The sequence below is a fragment of the Bombyx mandarina genome, chromosome 20 (genome assembly GCF_030267445.1).
Source record: "Bombyx mandarina strain Sakado chromosome 20, ASM3026744v2".
Lineage (NCBI taxonomy): Eukaryota > Metazoa > Arthropoda > Insecta > Lepidoptera > Bombycidae > Bombyx > Bombyx mandarina.
This window is the reverse complement of record NC_143226.1, coordinates 11,109,168-11,125,980: the sequence shown is the minus strand read 5'-3', so window position 1 is coordinate 11,125,980 and position 16,813 is coordinate 11,109,168. Positions and strand designations below refer to the sequence as shown.

At 39.6% G+C, this 16,813-nt stretch overlaps 1 protein-coding gene across 50 annotated transcripts in view; it reads left to right on the top strand.

Annotated features, from left to right (window-relative positions):
* shot (dystonin-like protein short stop) overlaps positions 1–16,813 on the top strand; it is a 249,701-nt gene that overhangs the window by 95,099 nt on the left and 137,789 nt on the right. For all 50 annotated transcript variants that reach the window (XM_089736075.1, XM_089736073.1, XM_089736066.1 and 47 more), the window contains 7 exons: positions 8,745–8,938; positions 9,729–9,814; positions 12,759–12,946; positions 14,197–14,328; positions 15,076–15,245; positions 15,558–15,779; positions 16,473–16,677. In XM_089736075.1, coding sequence (XP_089592201.1) covers positions 8,745–8,938; positions 9,729–9,814; positions 12,759–12,946; positions 14,197–14,328; positions 15,076–15,245; positions 15,558–15,779; positions 16,473–16,677 — 1,197 coding nt within the window. The remainder of the gene's footprint in view (positions 1–8,744; positions 8,939–9,728; positions 9,815–12,758; positions 12,947–14,196; positions 14,329–15,075; positions 15,246–15,557; positions 15,780–16,472; positions 16,678–16,813) is intronic.

Sequence of the window (16,813 nt, the reverse complement as noted above, 5' to 3'; positions counted from 1 at the left end):
GTCATAGAGATTTTTTTTTGGTACAATTTTTCCTTATTAGGAAAGGCAAGGGGATTTAAGCCCATACAGCCTTGTCTGTTCTATATAAACATCATACAGATATGAAGGGTTCGAACTGAGAATCGGAAGGCAGCTGGGCAGGACCACATTCACACTCTCAATTTTAAAACGTTACAAGATCCTCAATACTGAAATGATAATATCTTATGACACGTTGAGACAACTATCCTGAGACACGTTATCGACTTTTTTTCCCTACCTATTCTAGTAACCTCAAAGGGCTATTCTAAATTAGCCAAATTAGTAGTAGGTGAGCTAACGGGGCTCAAACCTGATGACGTTGCTAACACGAACCCTAGCAAGAGTCGTGCTTCGCAGAATCTACCACCGGATCGGAAGCGCGATCTTCCGATTCGTTTACATCTTAGATATAGTACAGTTTTAGTCCTAGATCTAGTGTAGTCAAAAATCACATGACCCTCGACCAGCATTCGTACGTCCTGACACTGCAGTGCTGGTCGCCAATCATGAAGAAACGACTATATATAAAAGGCTCCCACAAAATTATTTTCACGTTTTAAATTGATAAGTTGTGGATAAAGATTTTGTAAAAGTATGTATAGCAAAGTTTAACAAAAAATCTGTTCGTTTTAATCTCGGTAATGAATCGAGCTACAGATAAAATCGACCGGCAAACCTCATCCGCTGCTCAAACGGACGCTGACGTCATTATTTAAAAGTCCACAGGCAAAGGCTTTGGAGCATTCCAGTGTACAACTTAAAAGTGAAGATAGATTTAAAAAAAAACATCTATTTAGACTTACTTCAGTCAGATAAAAACCGATTATTACAAAGATTCGATTTTTTATTTATGAACAGGGTAAGCTAGACAAGAATCTAAGAAATTTTCTATTTTTAAACAAAATAGCTTAGGCTTAGCAACCCTGAATCCGGAATAAAAATTGATAAAATTTAATGTTGCGTTTTTAAGTGTACTTTTTTTTCCTACCTATGCTGACAGCCTTGAGAGGCTATCTCAGCTTCTCCTTGACGTGTAGGTGAGCTTACGGGGCTCAAACTGGAAGTGTTGCTAACACTGGCCCTAGCAAGAGCGGAGCTTCGCAGAATCTACCACCGGATCGGAAACGCGACCCACTGAGAAGATCCGGCAAGAAACTCAGCGGTCTGCCAAGTGTACCTACAGCGTTCTCTACATACATTGACTTAGTCTGTGATAGACAGAAAGACCGCCTAAATTAAACATGTAAATTTACACTTTACAATGTTGTTTTTTTTTTATTGCTTAGATGGGTGGATGAGCTCAAAGCCCACCTGGTGTTAAGTGGTTACTGGAGCCCATAGACATCGACAACGTAAATGCGCCACCCACCTCGAGATTAAGTTCTAAGGTCTCAAGTTACAACGGCTGCCCCACCCTTCAAACCGAAACGCATTACTGCTTCACGGCAGAAATAGGCGGGGTGGTGGTACCTACCCGCGCGGACTCACAATAGGTCCTACCACCAGTAAAAAATGTTGTATGATATATTATTAAATTCACGTTTATTACAATTTAATAATTCATAATAGTTGCGTTGTTTAACCAATTTAAAACCAATATCACATATGAGAAATACATAATTGCTATACACCTACAAGTCACAAATGGGCATCAATGGGCCGTGAAGACATAGATCTTAGCGGCGCCTCGAATCACTTGATGACATCATAGATTCCACAACCTCGGCGTTACGCCCACGACTCACAAACTTAACATTGCCTTTCAAATACAAACTCTTCAATATGCTTGGCTCTTGTACCGTAAAATCTAAGATTGATATTTGCGCAAAAGGTTCTCGTGTGACGCCTTTTTAAAGCGTGCGCTACCAAACAACAATGAATATTGGTAAAGTGCATTGGTTTTCAATATTGTTAACATATCTATAACAATTTTGAGAAGAATTCATTAGGCAGATGTTTTGTTGTGCCCCTGACATTGTCGATTTCCATGAGTGTCGATTATCATTAACGATTAGGTGGGCTGGAGACTTAGAAAAAGAAACACATGACTTCTGATCAAAACTTTCCCTTTTTACATTTTCAACACTTTCCCTTTTTACATTTTAAGAAAGTTACACTTTTTACATTTTAAGAAAGTTACACTTTTTTTTATACTTATTCGCTGGCTGCATTTTTTTTATTTTTTATTTTTTCCCTACCTATGCTGATAGCCTTGAGAGGCTATTTCAGATTCACCCTAACGTTTGTAGGTGAGCTCGCGGGGCTCAACCGGAGAGTTGCTAACACTGACCCTAGAAAGAGTAGTACTTCGCAGAATCTACCACCGGATCGGAAACGCGACCCACTGAGAAGATCCGGCGAGAAACTCAGTGGGCTGTGTCTATGGGTTAGTTCGCTCGTCGAGCCCTTCGTCGCAAGCGACGGGTTCGACGAGGAAGGTGACAGGCTGGCTGTCTAAGGGGCCATTCCAGCTACGCTCGGGTTAGTAGTTAAGCTCATGGGCTCAACTTGAGAGAGTCTGCTAACACTGGTCTTAACAAGGGCAATGCTTAGCTGAATCTACCACCGGATCGGAAACGCGACCAACTGAGAAGATCTGGCGATATACTCAGTGGTTTATGTCAACAAAGATGAACATTCATAAGAACACACACTCTTGAAGTCTCTTAAAATATTGCAAGCTTTGGTACCTGACATATATTTTTGCTACAATAATATTATATCTATGAACATTGAAATAAGGCTTAAACTAGTACTTCAAAGAATATTGAGCATTGTCCAACCCTACAGATGACGAATGTTTTGCGGCAGATATGAACACATTCTACCTGACGAATGTTCTACCACATTTTATCTTGTTTCTACTAATAAGGACCTGAAGCAAATAGCGTAGATACAGCCCACGCCGTGACCACTCTATCCAAAGTGCTAATTACCGATCGAAACGTGTTCATAGCATTACGACCTTCATTCGATTTATTATTTAGGTCGATATTCCAATGTTTCAAATCAGGACTATAGTATGAATTTAGAATCAATGAATAATAATAATAATGAATGGGAACAAATTACGCACATTCATCCGGTGCTAATTTAGGATTCCCTGTGTTATGGGTATCAGGGACTGATAAACATACTTATACGGGACATGTGCGGAATTATATAATGATAAAAAGTATTTAGTGTTTTACAAGTATTTTCTTATAGAAGATAGAATAACGCAAAAGAATCAAAGCACTAAACACAAAATAGTCAGTACTCTGTAATAGTCTGTACCTTTTTTGTTAAATTAGCCCATTTAAACAGTTCTAGCTCTATGTTGAATTGAAAAATATATTTATCGTCTGTTAAATTTTTGGTCTGTTTACAAAAGCGGAACTATGTCGGTCTCACCTGGAACAGCGGGACAAAATGCTCGACAGCGGGAGTGTCCCGCCCAAATCGGGACATATGGTCACATTAAACAAATTAGATACACTTATTCATTCGTCTTCCGAAAATTGAAGAAAGTTTTCTGAACGATCGCATATATCATTCCAATTACGTATAGCGATTCATAAAATTTTATTTTAAAACGGATTTGTTTATTAATGTTTTTCAATGAAAAAATATTTGTTTGTTCGTGCAACGGTACGTGCACAGCTGATCGAATCGATCTGTCATTGTACGAGTTCATTGAACTTACTCAGTACGGACTGTCTCTGTCAAATGGGTCGTTGGCAAAAAAGAAACCGTATTTTCTTGTGTGAAATGAAAATAAAGTTTTAAGTTCGTAGTTACGTAGTCAGATGCAGTTGTGGTACGTAAACCAAAGAACATTTGTAATTTTAATAAAAAATATAATTATAATTACGCACGGAATATACGTAATTAAGATTGTGTAATTAAAAGCGTAAGCGAACATCATAAACATCTTCACGGTCATAAGCTGCAAGTTAAAGAGTCAGATCTGTTTCCTCCTTCGCAAATAAAGTAATGTAAGTTATAATTTACGTGGCATTGAATTGGCATTTGTTGATCAGATCAACCGACATCTGAGCAGTTGGAACCTCTGGGTCTGCGGAGGGACTTCGGTTCCGTCTGTATTTTGTACCGCATGTTCCATGGGGAGTGCCCTTAGAAATTGTTCGAGATGATACCATCATCTTGCTTTTACCGTCGCACTTCCCCGCCACCAGAGTATAGTTCATCAATACTACCTGTGGTCATCCACAGTGCGTTTCCGGAGATCTTTTTTGCCACGTACCATCCGGCTTTGGAATGAGCTCCCCTCCACGGTGTTTCCCGAGCGCTATGACATGTCCTTCTTCAAACGAGGCTCGTGGAGAGTATTAAGCTGTAGACAGCGGCTTGGCTCTGCCCCTGGTATTGCTGAAGTACATGGGCGACGGTAACCACTCACCATCAGGTGGCCCGTATGCTCGTCTGCCTACAAGGGCATTAAAAAAAACTTCTCTCTTGTTTTAAAGCCAGAAACAATATTAATTTGGCAGCAAAAATAGACGGTGGTACTTAATTATATGCGCTACCAATACACCCCGCCACCGGTCAATGCGACCACACCGACAAATCTGTAATGACTCCGCAATTGGTGTCAAAACATGTTTCGTTACTCAATTATACAACTTAATTACATATCATTTAGATTCAATGTAAACGGACAGCGACAAAGTATATAAACAAGCCGTTTCTATAGTCCGTTTCTACCTTAACGGGACTACCTGACCATTTAGTGTTTACTCAGCAATTTAGTAGTGCTTTTCCCAGAAAATATGCGTCGTAATCGCCCGCACAAGTAATTCGCGGAAGGCGACGCAATCAAAATGCCTTAAATTGTACAAGAATACGCAATGAATCACAACAAAAAGCAAAAGGAACATATCCAGGACTTAATAAAAAGACAAACGGAACGTGACTGCAAGAAGCACATCTGCAAGAAGAGATTTAAGTTGATAAGAAAAAAAAAGAAATAGTTTGAACCAATCGTTATAAAGCAGTTTTTTTTTTTTGCTTATATGGGCGGACGAGCTCACAGCCCACCTGTGGTTACCGGAGCTCATAGACATCTACAACGTAAATGCGCCACCCACCTTGTGATACAAGTTCTAAGATCTCAAGTATAGTTACAACGGCTGTCCCACCCTTCAAACCGAAACGCATTACTGCTTCACGGCAGAAAGAAGCAGGGCGGTGGTACCTACCAGTGCGGACTGACAAGAGGACCTGCCACCAGTAAAGAGTATCAATAAAAAAATTGTATCAATACATGATTAACGAAAAAGACTCAAAGTAAGGTCAACTTGGTAAGGCGTAGTAACAACTATCTATGAGGTCGTGGGACAACCACGCGTTCTGATTTAAACACTGACTTCGTCGTTGTGATTCCATGCAAGTGGCCGTATTCCTGCTCTGTACCCACTTAAAACCAGGCAGGCCGTGAGCTCGTCACAAAATCCTCAGCAATAAATGCAAACCGATAACCAGTAAGGAATAAAACGATATCGTAAAAAGATATAAACGAAATTCTGTCCCAAAAAAAAACATGGATAGAGAAACATCAAGAAATTTTAAAATTCATATGTAAGCTATTAATTATTATGGATGTTAATACACGGACTTCGTACAACAAAGCCTGTATATAAATATTAATTGTTATGTCCGTAAAAAATACATTTGATATGCGACTGATAGTTTAGATTCCTCACAAGTTGCGTTCTCTATGTGATAGATGCGATTTCTTTTAGATCTCAATCCTTATAGTGACATTTCGCTTAATATCTTTGTAATTAAAAGAGCGCTTTATTTGGTACTAGCTGACCCGGCAGATTTCGTGGTGCCTCGATCGATAAATAAAAGACGTAAAAGGAATTCGTCCGACGGGGAACACAACAAAGGGAAAACAAAATTGTTATTTTCATTTAATTCCGAGCATTTTCATATTTACATACCTTTTAAACCTTCTCTGGACTTTCACAAATAATTCAAGACCAAAATCAGCCAAATCGGTCCAGCCGTTCTCGAGTTTTAGCGAGACTAACGAACACCAATTCATTTTTATATATATATATTAGCATTAACAGTTACATATTTTTAATTGAAGTTCAATTAAGTTTACTGCATTTAAATAGATGAAGAAGTTTTTTGGTCATGCTAATTTTTTTTCCAAAATTTACACCTTGAATCGTTATGCTGTAAAGTTGCAAAAATGTCTCTTAAACCAAATAGGCTTTCATCGTCCATCTGTATGATAGATAAATCTTTTTTTTCTTTTTATTGCTTAGATGGGTGGACGAGCTCACAGCCCCCCTGGTGTTAAGTGGTTACTGGAGTCCATAGACATCTACAACGTAAATGCGCCACCCACCTTGAAATATAAGTGCTAAGGTCTCAAGTATAGTTACAACGGCTGCCCAACCCTTCAAACCGAAACGCATTACTGCTTCACGGCAGAAATAGGTAGGGTGGTGGTACCTACCCTTGCGGACTCTTAAGAGGTCCTACCACCAGTAAAGATCTTTAGTATCATTACTACTGTTGGTTTTTCTTACAGCCTTCTATATTTATTATTTAGACGGACACATATATATATATATGACATGTTTTATTATCCGTTCGTCTCGTTCACTTCCCGGCCTATTTACTGGGGCTTCCTCATAATTTAATATCTAATATTAGAGCTGGATCGGGGCCAAAATACGTACGTTGACCTGCCTCAATGTAGATTACGTTAGGGATATGTAAACAAGTGACCGTCTGGATAGGGCGATATTTGATTATGTTATCGCAGATAACTTACCACGTTGACTGATATATAGGTCACCAATGCTCTACGCGGCGCTCTGAAGTAATAATGTCGATTTCCATTACTAAGCCTCTGGATTGCTTAACTTTGCCTTCTTTCGATTTTAATACGCTTTTATTAGCTTCAGACGTATGTATGTTAGTATGTAACGGAATCTTTGAACATGATTTTGACCGCCTTCAAAACGTCGGATTAACTCGAAATTTGGTATACTTATTAAGGACCGATGACAATTCAATATAAAAAAAAAAATTGAAAAAATTGAAATTTAACAAAAATATGAAAGATAAATAATAGTTTAAAAAAACTAACAAAATTTGCTTTTATAGAAAATTCAACTAAAAAATAGATTAAGAAAATAAATTTGTTAGTTTTTTTAAACTATTATTTATTAATGTTTGATTTAGTCTTTTAGGTTTCATAGAAATAGATTCGTTCTCGGTATAATCGAATTCCAGTCTACCAGAGTCTACTAGATATTCCGGCGCCTTAATAAGGAGATCGAAGAGAAAAATCTACATAACTACTTCAGTGCGCCTCGTAGGGCACCGGTGACCTACACGACAGTCAAAGGGTTAACGGCGATCCCACTGTGTTTTGATCGGTGGTCATGGTTGCTCATGAGTATAAGACAAGACTTGGAAAACCCCCTGGAAAGTCACGCTCGTAGCATTTTAATATGACAATAATTAGGCCCTGACTTTGTGTGCTTAGAGCGAGTTTTTAACGGTCTCGATCGCGTAAAAGTTAACTCAAATTTGTATGGAGTTGGAACAGCGCCCCTAGCGGGAAACGAAGGAACGCTGTTCCAACTCCATACAAATTTGAGGTAACTTATGCAGATCGAGAAGTTAAAAAACTCGCACTAAGCACATTGTTCGTTTTTGTAACGATTCTTAGGCCACCTTTTATATCCTGACGCATGTTGGTACTTACTATTGTACAAGTAAACTTCCAGTGGCTTGTAGTGGTGTTTTAAGTGGCAATTACGTCGATATTTCAAATTTAATCAGGGATTTAATTTCTCTGATCAATTGCATCCAATCAATCTCCAATCAAGCTTAAACCCAAACGAACAGACCCCACAAGTCATCTTTATCCATCTTTATCTTTTATTTGTATGTAGAATTAAATTCCATAATTTATCATGTTATCTGTGAAACACGTTTTCTTGACGTTTCGATCGGGTTACATAGGCTCTGGTGATGGATTGTACATAAAGGAGCACTATCTATCGCTCTAGTATTACTTATATGTATTTATTCTATGTATTTCATTATATAAGTACGTGTATGTATATGTTTATGTTATTTATGTGTGTAATTGTGTATGTATATAGTCTGATATATTATGTATTAGTGTTTTTAATTTTTAATTATTGTTATTGTATCAATAAGTAAATTGATTAGATTGTACTCTTCTACCCACTTACGTAAAGCTCTCCCTGTTTAAGAACGGTTAGCCGGTAGATAACTCAATTGTTGAGTTAAGCTCGCCATTTTATAACTTTTCGCAATTATTGTATTGTATTAACTGTGTGTACAATCTCTATATATAAAAATGAATTGCTGTTCGTTAGTCTCGCTAAAACTCGAGAACGGCTGGACCGATTTGGCTAATTTTGGTCTTGAATTACTTGTGGAAGTCCAGAGAAGGTTTAAAAGGTAGATAAATCTGAAAATGCTCGGAATTAAATAAAAATAACAATTTTGTTTTGTCCTTTGATGTGTCCCCCGTCGGTCTTTTATTTATCGATTGAGGCACTACGAAGTCTGCCGGGTCAGCCAGAAAAGAATAAAGAATGTTTTGTCGTTATAAGAACAAAATGTGTTTAGATTTAAAGAAAGAAACGCTATAAAGATTTTTTTCAGTAGAAGCTGGCGTATGAGAGGTTACTAATTGGTATACTCTTTGTCCTCAGATATCAGACATCGTAGTTGGACAAGAACCAAACGTGACGGCCCGAGAAGCTCTCCTGAGCTGGGCCCGACGCTCCACGGCCAAGTACCCTGGGGTGAGGGTGAGCGACTTCACGTCGTCCTGGAGAGACGGGCTCGCCTTCAACGCGCTCATACACAGGAACCGCCCTGATCTGATAGACTGGCGTAATATCAGGTGTGTCTTCGATTTATTGATACCAAATCCTTAACATATCGACGCTTGAAAGGCAAACGTGACTAAGCGACAATAACTGCTTTGTACATAAATGATAGGCAATAACAACATTCGATGCGCAAAAAATATATATTTCTAGGTCTATTAAAATCATTTCAATCCTACAGCTAGATTCGTTAAAATAGAATTTTTTTCAGGTATTTCAACTTTAAATTAGTCTACTGTAAAGTTCACGCATTGTCGCTTAGTCACGTTTGCCTTTCAAGCGTCGATATCGGCTTCTCGCATTAAAAAAAGCTTTAAGGGTTTAACATGTGATATTTTTAATATTAATCATCATCTTTGCAACATTTATTTTTTATTTTTTACCAGTTTTAAAGTAAGATAAAATTATGTATTAATTTTGTTAATAGTAGTCAAAATATAAGTAAACTAAAAAAAACAAAACTAAACTACGCTCAGTAGCTTTGACAGTAGCTTTACAGCTCTACAGCTTTACGCTCAGTAGCTTTGACATATTTATGAGAAAAATACTGGTGATACCAAATGATTCCGCATATTAACTCAATTTCGAATATTTTTGGAAATTGTACACTTTTAATGCGAAAAGACGATAGGTTTTTTTGACTATGCTGGACTATACTGGTAGTAGGGCGTCTTCTGAGCCCTTGGTGTGCTAGGTCAAGAGCTGGTCCACCCTTCTAAGCAATAATAAATAATAATACCTATGAATTTTCAGAGAAAAACGTAAATGAAGATAAGTTAATTGAAATACGATTTCATTTTTCAGATCAAGACAAGTCCGTGAGCGCTTGGAGACAGCCTTCCATGTAGTCGAAAAGGAATACGGAGTCACCAGACTGTTGGATCCTGAAGGTACGAATGCATACCGTTACTGCGAATTTTTAAGGAAATTCTGTACAATATACACGCATTATCATCACACATCTAGTACTAATTTTGATATTTAATAGAACTTTCTAGAACTTTCAGCGGTAGGCAGCGGCTTGGCTCTGCCCCTGGCATTGCTGAAGTCCATGGGCGACGGTAACCACTCACCATCAGGTGGGCCGTATGCTCGTCTGCCTACAAGGGCAATAAAAAAAAAAAAAAAAAAACTTTGACTGCGATTAACTAAGATGTTAGATAGTGATTAAAATAATTCCTCGAACAAATCTAAACAGGTCAGAGGTATAGGTTGTGTCAATTTGAATTTTACGGCCGATTGTTTCATAGTCTATTGTCATTGTGCGTCACATCACAAGTGTAACTCAGAAGGCTTGATACATTGTATTATTAAAATTATTCGCAAGTATAATTATAGTGAGGCGTTCGCAAGGTACCTACTGATCTAAGAACGAAATCTATATATTAATACGTGAAGCAAAAATTTTGTATCCCTTTTTACGAAAATTGCGCGGACGGAGCAGTATGAAATTTTGTACACTTATAGAGAATATAGAGAAGAAGTGCACAATGCTAATATTTTTTTTAAATAATGCATAAAAGAAACATTAAATCAATAAATAAAACATTACACACACTACATACCATGTATTTGACGCACACACGCATGCATACTATTTATTGTCAAACTTTTGTTCTTGACGTCTGTTGTCAAATTGAGAATAGATTTAACATTGTTTGTCTTTATTAATTTTTTTTTATAGTGTAGCCTTGGCGAAATTTGTGAATATAAAAGTATAAAATACAATCATAATAGTGTACAAACTTACAATTCCAATTAATTATAGTCGAATTTCGACTACTGCGGGACCTCTAGTATTATTTATTTGGCTAATCGTAGTTTTCCGACGTACGTATTTTTTTTGTTTAGTTTTGTTTCTTACCTATGGTCTTACCATGAGAGGTTACCTAACCTTGAGAGGTTATTTCAGCTTCTTGACGTGTAGGTGAGCTCACGGGGCTCAAATCGGAGTGTTGCTAACACTGGCTCTGGCAAGAGCAGTGCTTCGCAGAATCTACCACCGGATCGGAAACGCGACCCACTGAAAAGATCCGACGAGGACAGTGACCGGTGCTTGAGGTACCTAAAAGCACCGTTAATGCCGCCTTCTCAAAATGGCGTAATGATGCCGACTGCAAATACTTACAGACTAAGTCGAGCTCCAGGTCATCATGGAGGTCCACGTTCCTTAGGAACCATGGTGGTCCGACGGCTATCCTGCAAAAACGGGGTTGATTGACTTAAAGGGTTTTCAAGTTGGTGCGGGCCGTGTGAGCGAACACTTGCATAGGTCATGACGGGGCGTATGCAAGTTTTGTAAAGACGCACTTAAGATGAACCGGATGTAATACAAGTGAAGTTGACAACGGGCCTGTTTTGGATTGTGTTTGAAGCTTAGTACAAAATGTCGAAATTTCGCAGGAGAATTCCTATTTAATTTAACGTTTGATAGTATAAAGTCGTGATTCGTAGTTTCAACGGCAATCATTTTTTTAAGGATTAATTATGGAGTTCCAAAAGAGTTGCGTTTTTCCGGGATTAAGGAGTAGAATGCACGGCCGTCGAAAGAGAGAATTGGATATTTGTTGTTTTTGCAAAATTGCCGCGTGAACTTAAACAGTGGTTTGACGTGTTTACTAGAACAAAATAAGCCACGATATAACCATAAAAAAAAAACGTTAAAACAACGATTAACCGCATTTGGTATCGCTCGCCTTTTCTTTTCGGTCGATATTTGAAAAAATGCTTAAAACATTTTATAGGAAACCATTTCTAAATCAAGAACGGGTATGCTTATAATTTTTAATGCAACTTAATTGTAAAATTAAGATAATATTAATAAGTTGCGTCTGCTAAAAATACGGATGCTTAGGTCACCCCGTCTTAAGACCGGATTTGATTTAAAAATTATAACAATGTTTCACAGAAACAATGATTGAATAACTTTATTTCAATTGAATTAGCGGCCCTTTGTGTCCATTCTTTAGATAGTTTTCGTGATCACGGACGACACGATTTTTTTTAAATAAAATGTATTCCGTTTCAATTTTAATAATTTTACGCTTCGCAAACGGAAAAGCCCTTTGATGACGTCACGTCTGACAAATACGGCATCCGATCAATTGTAATTCTCGAACGGCGCTGCATCTTAATTAATGATTTCTGAATCACACGTCAACTTGTCATTTACAATGCGACGAGAATACGTATGTATCTATAAATCTTACTTCCTATGGATAGATAAGAAATTCGCGTATCGAATGACATATCTTGAAGCAGTTAATCGGTGTTGCCTCTTTTATCGTGTACTAGGTATGGTACTAAAATACATATCAACGCTTGAAAGGCAAACGTGACTAAGCGACAATGCGTAAAATTCTATTTTAACGAATCTAGCTGTAGGATTGAAATGATTTTAATAGACCTAGAAATATATATTTTTTTGCGCATCGAATATGGTTATTGCCTATCATTTATGTATAAAGCAGTTATTGTCGCTTAGTCACGTTTGCCTTTCAAGCGTCGATACAGTATTCCGATTACTAAGGAATTTAAGATGCCATGCGCCATGTATACGTGTATGTATATTATGTTCCCTAATGCTTGGGAACCAGAGACTGTTATAATATTATGTACTTATATTTAATGTGGAAAAGTTGTTAGTCTCTTAAATAACTTAATATCTCGAAAACATATCCGTTTGCAAAAATAGCTTCGATACTTTTCGGGTGTTGTTTTTTTATTATTGTTTAAATAAAAAAATAAAAAAAATACATTAGTCACTTAACTGAACCTGTGTCTTATTAATCCTTGCCCGATATAGAGACTCAACAACTTAATGTTCGTTCCCAGACGTGGACACCCACGAGCCGGACGAGAAGTCCCTCATTACGTACATCTCGTCGCTGTACGAGACGTTCCCGGAGCCCCCGGCCGTGCACCCGCTGTTCGACGCGGAGTCCCAGCGCCGGGCGGCCGCTTACACCGAGCAGGCGGCCCAACATCGCGCTTGGCTGCACGAGAAATGCGCGCTAATGCAGGTAAGCCTGATCTCCTTGCTATGTAATAGGTTGGGGAAAAATGTATGGACTTGTAATAAAATCTCTTTGGCTATACTATTTGTATCTGGCGATCAATTCTGAACTCTACTGCGAAGAACTGATGAGATTAAAGCAAGAAATTGAGAGAGCGGCCGGAATTAATCAACAGAAGGGGTGTGATTTATCATCATGATAACGCTAGACCTCACATATCTTTAGCCGCTCAGCAAAAATTAAGAGAGCTTGGCTGGGAGGAGTTCATGCATCCTCCGTGTAGTCTTGACCTTGCACCTTGAGATTTCCACCTGTTTTGGTCTCTTCAGAATTCTTTAGGCAGTGTCAGATTAACATCACGAGAGGACTGCCAAATCCAATTGTCGCGGTATTTTGATCAGAAGCCCCAAAATTTCTATATCAATGGGACCATGTCCCTATCTACAAAATGGCAAAACGTTATCGAACAAAATGGTACCTACATACCTTAGTTAAATGTAATTAAACTATATTAAAAATGTTGTGAATTTTCTTAAAAAATGCGGAGAAACTTTTTCCCCAACCTATTACTTAGTGCGAGTTTTTAACTTCTCAATTCTCGAAACTCGCACTAAGCACACTGGTTTATCATCCCTGACTCTCTAGTTTCATACGTACGAGTACACGGGATTAGTGATACGCGTGATAGTGGATACTCTTTTCATCTCTTCTTAAATATAAATTTATTTCCAAACATTTACACAAAATATTATTTTAATAACCTAAAACTACATATTATTATCCGCAACACGCTTCGTCAGATTATAGAAATAGAGTTATCAGCAACATGATCTCTTATTAAATGTATTCACAGTCTGCCGTGGCGACAGTCTTTTACATATTTATAGGTATCACCAATGCGCTAGTTATAGCCTGACTATAAATTCGACTATAACTTTCGAAGTCAAGCACTAAGCATTAGTCGTTTTAGGTAGTACTTCCACGTAGCGTGCACTGTAGAATTATTTGAAGCGGTTATTTGGTGTCAGTCGTGTCGACTTGCTTAGCATATCTTGAACACCCTGTATGTAACACTGGTCGGACCTCTTGTGAGTCCACCTGGGTAGGTACCCTACCTATTTCTGCCGTGAAGCAGTAATGCGTTTCAGTTTGAAGGGCGGGGCTGCCGTTGTAACTATACTGAGACCTTAGGTCTTGTATCTCAAGGTGGCATTTACTTTGTAGATGGAAAGTTTCAATATAAACATTTATTTCAGGACCGTGCTTTCCCGTCAACTTTGATAGAAATGAAGAAGCTGCTCAGCGAGAGCACGCGGTTCCGCAACGAGGAGGTGCCACTCAGGCAGAGAGAGAAGCAGAAGCTCGTCCACCAGTACAGGGAGTTAGAGGTACGGGGTATTTCGAACCGGCACTGGATGAAACTCTGATGCATATATTTTATACAGACCCCGCACCCTGTCAGAGTAACAACTAACTGATTGATTTTCTTCTGCTTAATCAGATTATCATATGGCTACAAAATTTATCTAGCCTAAATTTTTAATATAGGGATTCATAAATTTCGTATTGAGTGAATCTGCATTTTCCGTTTCTATTTGAAAGATATGAAATTTGTTCTTCTAATGCCATTGAAAATTCAACCTTACAATGTAAAGCAAAAGGTGGCAATTGGGATTGTGTATAAAAGTATTTTCCGTTCCTATTTGAAAGATATGAAAATCGTTCTTCTAATGCCATTGAAATTGCGACCTTAGGATGTAAGGCAAAAGACGGCAATGGGGTTTGTGTATAAGGGGATTATCCGTTCCTATTTGAAAGAAATTACAATTGTTCTTCTAATGCCATTGAAATTGCGACCTTAGGATTTAAGGCAAAAGGCGGCAATCGGGATTGTGTATAAAGGCATTTTCCGTTCCTATTTGAACGAAATGACAATTGTTCTTCTAATGCCATTGAAAATTCAACCTAACGTTGTAAGGCAAAAGGGGCAATCAGGATTGGGTATAAAGGCATTTTCCGTTCCTATTTGAAAGAAATGACAATTGCACCTCTAATGCCATTGAAATTGTGACCTTACGTTGTAAGACAAAAAGCCGCATTCGGGATTGTGCCGTGACCCTGGTTTCTTGTTCCAGAAATATTTCGAAACAGTGGGCGAGTGCGATATCGAGCCGACGCTGCGCCCCGAGGCGCTGGAGCAGGGCTGGGCGCGGCTGCTGATGGCGCAGCAGGAGCGGGAGCGCGACCTCACCGACGAGATCCGGCGCCTCGAGCGCCTGCAGAGATTGGCCGAGAAACTGCACAGGTACGATCCGACTCTGGTCCCTTAATGATCTCCTACAGCCCACTGAGTTTCTCGCCGGGTCTTCTCAGTGGGTCGCGATTTCGATCCGGTGGTAGATTCTGCGATGCACGGCTCTTGCTAGGGTTCTTGTTAGCAACGTCGTCGAACGATGACCGGTAGCATGCCACGCGAACTGAGCCGACGTTTGACGACTAGTTGCGGCTCACACCCACTAGATGGCGCGCCTTCGTTTCGTTTGTCGTATGCGGCTGCGACATACATGTATGACGTGCGAAGTTCTGTTTGAATTTAAAGCAACGTCCATACGTACAGGGACATCAAACAAACCGAAAGCGGTCTGGACAGCGTGGAGCGGCACATCGAGGGGGAGCTGCGTCGCGTGGAGCGCGGCGTGCACCCCGCCGACGCCAAGACCGCCGCCGAGCAGATCGAGCACGACCTGCGCGCCATGGAGCTCGCGCTGCACGAGATGTTCCAGGACGCGAACGCGCTCAGGGAGGGGAGGTACCCGCAAGCCAACGAGCTGCACAGGCGGTGAGTCGCATCCACATTTTTTTCCCTATCTACTCTAGTAACCTCGTGGAGTTATACTTAATTCACAGAATGAGTAGCTGAGCTCACGGGGCTCTAACCTGAGAGAATTTCTGAGAACCTATCACAGATGTTTTTCTTTTGTCAAAATGTTTCGTACAATGTCGTAATAAGTTATATTATAAAAATCTATACAAGACAAACGTGTACTTAATGAAAATATATCTCTATCTCTCTCGTTATATTATAAAAATCTATACAATGAAAACGTGTGCGTGGGGAAAATATATCGCTATCTCTCTCGCACGTCTAGTCTAACCATAATGACGCCCAGTTTTTTAACGTTGTCTGACTAAAATTTGTAAATGCTAACTCAAATTTGTTTGGAGCTTGCATACGTCTGCCGTTAGGGTCGCTATTCCAACTGCATACAAGTATGAGTTAACTTTTACGCTATCGAGAACGTTTTTTTTTATATATTCCTTAGATGGGTGGACGAGCTCATAGCCCATCTGGTGTGAAGTAGTTACTGGACATAGACATCTACAACGTAAATGCGCCACCATTCAAACCGAAACGCATTACTGCAACAAAGCAGAAATAGGCAGGATGGTGGTACCTACCCGTGCGTACTCACAAGAGGTCCCAGCCACCAGAACGTTAAAACCTCGAACTAAGCATCTCGTACTCCTGTAGCGTGCAGCAACTCCAGGAGCGCTGGGCGCTGGCCCGGCAGGCGCTGGCGAGCCGGCTGGTGCCGCGGCTGGCGGGCGTGCGCATGCCCGTGCAGCACACCACCGTGCGCCGCGAGACCCGCACCGTGCTGGAGACGCGCGTGCACGACGCCGACCCGCGCTTCCACCAGCTCGCCGACGCCGCCGCCTGGTGCCGGGACAAACTGGTAACCTTCTCTGCTTAATATGCTTTTAGGTTTTGTTTATTGTAAATATTTTTACTTATTTAAAAAAAAAAGAAAATATTTGAGAGAAAAAAACCCGCTGTGTTTGTTTCGCCGGTTCATCTCAGGACTGTGGCTC